This window comes from Monodelphis domestica, chromosome 2, assembly GCF_027887165.1.
Source record: "Monodelphis domestica isolate mMonDom1 chromosome 2, mMonDom1.pri, whole genome shotgun sequence".
Taxonomy (NCBI): Eukaryota; Metazoa; Chordata; class Mammalia; order Didelphimorphia; family Didelphidae; genus Monodelphis; species Monodelphis domestica.
This window is the reverse complement of record NC_077228.1, coordinates 22,455,524-22,461,207: the sequence shown is the minus strand read 5'-3', so window position 1 is coordinate 22,461,207 and position 5,684 is coordinate 22,455,524. Positions and strand designations below refer to the sequence as shown.

At 44.1% G+C, this 5,684-nt stretch overlaps 1 protein-coding gene across 1 annotated transcript; it reads right to left on the bottom strand.

The window, feature by feature from the left end:
* Window positions 1-1,690: 1,690 nt before the first annotated feature.
* Window positions 1,691-4,264, bottom strand: LOC100032322 (cell division cycle 5-like protein). The gene has a single exon (XM_056815059.1). It carries the CDS (start codon window positions 4,186-4,188, stop codon window positions 1,768-1,770), a length of 2,421 nt encoding a protein of 806 aa, XP_056671037.1. The 5' UTR covers window positions 4,189-4,264; the 3' UTR covers window positions 1,691-1,767.
* Window positions 4,265-5,684: the final 1,420 nt, after the last annotated feature.

Sequence of the window (5,684 nt, the reverse complement as noted above, 5' to 3'; positions counted from 1 at the left end):
TCTCCCCAGTCAGAAGATAATCTCCCCCAGCATGAAGGATTTCTTGCCTTTTATGGTGACTCCTTGTCTCCTCCCCTCTTCACAGGGGACAATCATAGCTTCCAAAGTATCTGGCACTGCCCAGGGGGCAGTGTTTGTGGGAACTAGTTGGCACCTTCTGGAGGGGTGAATGTTAATCAAAAGTGTTTAGTTTCATGATTGAACAGTTTCTGAAGGTGTGAACTCTTCTAAGTTTCTGACTGAGTTAAAAAAAAAAAAGGGTGGAACTCTTCCAAGTATCTTGTTGGCTCCTCACCTAGTACTAAGTAGGGTGTGAATTCCCTAAATGTTTTTCGAGCTCCTCCACCTAGTTCAAGCTTATGTTTCAATTTAAAAGGTAGACAAAGGAGAGTTAATCCTGTCTTCACAATCTAGTAGGGGTACATAATGTTAACCAACGTGTTAACTCCAACTAGGTAAAGAGAGCAAAGGATTCCCTTTTAACAAGTGTAAACTGGGGACAAAAAGAACAAAGAATTCCCTTTCACATTACAAACATGAAATGTAGACATTTCTCCTAATAGTAGAATATCCTTTTCCTCCTCAAAGAAGTAAATTGAGGGCTCCCTATCTTCTGACTGGAATGTCTAAGGCATCTTTTCTGCATGCAATAGCAATGAGGTGTAGAATACTCACATGCAGACAGGCCAATTGTCAGGTATCCCCAAAGCAAAGTCATAAGAGACAATGATGATTTAGGGAAAGTTCCCCTTCAGAAAAAGTGTAGTATAGGAGACAGAGAATAAAACAGGAACTCCCCATAGGAGGAAATGGAAGCTTTTATTAGAGGATAACTAAGATGGACTAAATATATAATGTATTTTGGAGGTCTGAGGGGAATTGGTCCTTAGAATATTGGGAGAAGTTTCATGTGACCACTAACCTGAGATTGGAAGAACATTGAGAAAAAAAAATAAGGCAAAGAGGAAGAACACATGGGGTGTGGGGGGTCAGGAGGGGAGGAAGAGTAGGTAGATAATTGCACCAAAGATTTATTTTTAATCATTAGTTTTGTCCTCAATTTGTGACCAGCAATGTTGTATATGAAGGGCAATTTGGCTGGAAAGAACTTGCTCCCTAAGAGTCAGGTCCTTCAGTTTCCAGTCCTCAAGATAACCTTCCATTTGGTCCCTGCCATTTCTGTGCAGTTGTCTATTACAAGAGAAACCAGAAATAATTCTAAGCCATCAGTGTTGCAAGTGATCAAGCCTAGTGGCAAATAAAGCTCACAGTTCAACAGCCAATCCAAGACTCTTCTGAATGGACAATTGCACCCAAAACATCTTTTCTTTTTATTGTTAAAATGCAGAACTTCAGCTAATATTTCTTAAAATCAAAATGTACATAGTTCAATGAATCAGTGGACTAAAGAAAAGTCAAAACCAGGACCTAGAAATAGTCTTTCTAGAGGTACTGAATGTAAAGAAAATGAAGATCATCATTGTGAACTTTGATTTGTCATCTTTATTGATTTTTCATGAAAATAACAGTATTAAAGTCCTTACATTAATACACACACAGTATTGAAATGGAATTTGTGCTAACAAGGAATTTAACCCAGTTACTATGTGTTAATATAAGATGTACGTATTTATATATTTTATTTGGTTTTGTAACTCAGTTCCCCACATTTTCCCTCATTGAAAATGGGATTATTAATCAAGAATCGTCCCCTTTCCACCCCAGCTTCCAATCCTTTCTTTCGTCCTAATCAGCATGGAATTCTTTCTATGAGAACAGACTAGTTTGCAGCATTTGGGCTTCAAAGTCTTTCTCCAGTAGCAAATGTGCATATCTTTGCTGAAGTACCTTTTCTCTTTCTTGCTGTCTCTGGACATCTTCTTTTAGACACTCCAGCCTCCTTAGAATAGCAGAATCCTCTTGTTTCTTTAGCAGCTCCAAAGTACGAAGCTCCAAGTAGGCATGCTCTATCTGGTCCCATAAAGCATTCAAGTCTTTCCTTAGTCCCATCCCCCGAGACTGGTAGCCCCCAAGCAAAATTTTCATCTTCTTTTCCATTTTTGCAGCTCTCTTAGCTTCTGTGGTCATGAGACCCCTGTTTATTTCAAGCCTCTTTTCAAGTGATTCAATCCTGTCCTTCTTGCTAGCCAAGTTGGCTCGTGTGTATCTGCGCTGCCTGGGTAGATATAAAATTTGACTGTAACATTCTTCCCACACTTGGTTATAAACTTCATTTGACAGCTCACCATGGCACATTCCTTGCTTTATGACTTCCATCTCTTGTGTCAAAAGGTCTTGAGCCTTGTCCAGTTCATCTTTGGAGAAATTTTCATAGGGGTTGAGTTCTAGGTAAGTTATGTGCTGGGTACTATTACTTCCAAATCCTCGAGGTTTCCCCTTTTTATTTCCAGCATGTTCTCCATAAGGATGATGGAGAAGATCATAATGAAGCATTATGATCTTCTCCTTTTTAATGAGTTCTTCACTTTTCTCTAGGTCTGCTAGTGGTGGTCCTCCATGTAAGGGTCTTAGGATTGCTTCATTTACTTCTGAAGGTCTTGGCAGACCCTTCTGAACAGCTGTGTGCATCTGTTTTATTTCTTTTGCATGTTCTGCATCTTGGATAGCCTGCCTTCGAGCATCTGCATCAGCAGCATCTTCTGCAAAGGTTTCCTCAATCTCAAGGTCTTCTAGTTCCTTAACGTTTTCTGGTAAAACAATCTCAAAGTCATTCTTGGGAGTTGGAAGGCCCAAGAACCCTAAACGGAGACGCTCCTGAGATTCTCTCTCCATCTGCTTCCCATAAGAGGGATCATTGTAATCTGCCAAGCTCTCTTCAGGATTTATGTTTAGTTTGTCCCGTAGAGATGTTCTCTGTGGAGTAGGGCCAACAAGGGGCTTAGGAGCCATCCCCACTTGAAGAGTGGACCCTTCAGCTCCTCGAGGAGTCCTGAATGGGGTGAACAGGACTGTGTTTGGTGTCTGGATGATCTGTTGTTGTGGAGTCACACCAGAGAAGTCACTCTCATGCAATGGTGTATTAAGACCCCCTTTCAATGGGGTGTCAATGTTGGTGAGAGCCAGTAAGTTCTGTGCTTCCTTCAAGATTCCATCTTGGGCTTCTGGAACTTTGGGTGTCCTCAGGGCGATGCTTGCATTGGTGACATGGTACTCAGACAAAAGGGTGCTGGAAACAGAATTCACTATGCCCGATTCCTCTGCTGTATGGCGGGCAATTTCACTTGCCTGGACAACTTTCACCACTCTCTGAAGTTCTGCCTCTGAAATCTGAGGTGCAGGAAGGACTAACTTGCTTCTCTTTTTGGTAAATCCGGATATCCCTGGGGGTTGAAGAATAGCTGATGGTAAATCTGCCTCCTTTTTACTTTTCCAGTACTGTTGGTCTTTCTTCCTAGCTCTGCTTTCCTTTTTGGATCTTAACTCCCCATCCAGATCTTCTTGTCTTAGCTGGCTAAAGTCAGCATCCAGTGTGGGATAACTTTCTTCCAAAGTGTTGTAAAAACCCGGCGCGGGCTTTTTTTCCAATGGAATTTCTGCATTATAGTCTATTCCTCGCTTCCTTTTCCTCTTCTGAAGGTCTATGCCAGCTGCTCGAAGTTCTCTCCTCTTCTGGAGGGCAGCAAGACGCCTGGCTTCTTCCAGCTGTTTCTCTCTTGCTTTCCTCTTGGCCTTCTTTCCCTGTGTGTTTGCCAGCCGGGCTCTTGCTTCGGAGAGCATTTCAAGTTCATCCTCGTCCATGTCAATGGGATCAGGCTTGGCTGGTTTGCTTTCTGGATTTGGATCAATCTCTCCAGGTTTCAGTTTCCGTGGATCATCCTCTGTCTCTTCTTCACCGTCTCTTTGGGCAGCTTTATCCAGGAGAAGTTCATAGTGTTGCAAGCACTGAGCAGCTGTCCGGCCAATGATGGGGGCCAGGGTTCTCCACTGGGTTGGCATCAATTTGGCCAGGTGCAAAAGCTTCTCTTCTTCCTCCCTGGTCCATTCAGTTTTTTTAATGCTTGGATCCAGCCATTCGTACCATCTGGCCTTGCACTGCTTTGCTGATTTCCTGTGCAAGAGAGAAGCAATCCGAGACCATTGGTTCTTCCCATATTTCATGACCGCCGCTTTGAGAACTTCATCCTCTGTGTTCCTCCACAGCCCTCCTTTGATCATGATCCGAGGCATCCCTGCAGAGGGTGAGGGAGTGATTTGACACTCAGCTGAGGCCAACTGGGGAACACCAAGGGACTTAGGGTCCTGCCCCAAGTGCCAAAGCCAAACCCCAAGCCAGTCCTTCTTCCCAGAGGACCTTTGGCTTCAGAGTGCTCTGCACAGGTGGTGAATGAGAGGAGACTCACCAAGGAGAGACAGCTAGGTCTGGGGCTCACAGTCTTATAAACAGCTAGCAGTGGGAGGGGATGGGGGAGGAGCTTTCCCAGGACAAAGGATCCAAGGAAAGTGTGAACTCTATCACTGGAGGGAGTCAACAGTTGTATGGAAGGTCGAGTTCACACCTTGGAGTGGAGAGTGGAGAGCTAGACCCAGGACATCATGCTGAGAAGAAAAGAAGGAAACTGCTCAGGGGCAGTGGCAGAGCCTGGGGGGAAGGGAGAGGGGCCTGTGTGTGTGTGGTGGGGCTGGGCACCTCTGCCTCCTCACACTCCTCCAGGCTTCTGCTTAGGGTCAGAGGAAGAAGGCAGTTCTCATAGCACCCAGCTGTTTCAAGCAGTCACACACACAGATCTGAGAGAACTGATCCTCCATCAGAGCCCTATTTATTCTCAGAATCATTGTTTTTCTCAGGCTGATACTTTGATGGAAACAAGGAACCCCTCAGCCCCTGTGCAGCTTTCTCTCTCTGAAGTTCTAGGGGACCCACCTTCTGTAGACCAGCAGAACTTGCCAGTAGTTAGAGATACCACCTCATGTGGGAGGGGATATGGCAAAGTTGGGACATTAATGCACTGTTGGTGGAGGTGTGAACTGATCCAACCATTCTGGAGGGCAATTTGGAGCTATGCCCAAAGAGCTGTAAATGATTGCCTGCCCTTTGACCCAGCAATACATTCACTGCTGGACTTATACCCCAAAGAGATCATAAGGAAAATGACTTGTACGAGAATATATCTAGATGAGCTCTTTGTGGAGGCTAAAAATGGATAATGAGGGGCTGCCCTTCAATTAGGGAATGGCTGAACACATTGTGGTATATGTTGGTGATGGAATACTATTTTGCTAAAAGGAATAATGAACTGGAGGAACTCCCTGTGAACTGGAACAACCTCCAGGAACTGATGCAAAGTGAAAGAAGTAGAACCAGGAGAACATTATACACAGAGACGGATACATTGTAGCACAATCGAATGTAACTGACTTCTCTACTAGCAGCAATGCAATGATCCAGGACAATTCTGAGGGACCTATGAGAGAGAACACTATCCACATCCAGAGAAAGAACTGTGGGAGCAGGAACACAGAAGAAAAACAACTGCTTGCTTACATGGGTCGGTGGGGATAGGATTGGTGATGTGGACTTTAAGCAATCACCCTAGTGCAAATATTAATAATATGGAAATAGGTCTTGTTCAGTGACATGTTAAACTCAGGGAATTACTCTTGGCTTTGGGAGGGGGTGAGAGGAGGGGAGAGAGAACATGATTCATGAAACTATGGAAAATATT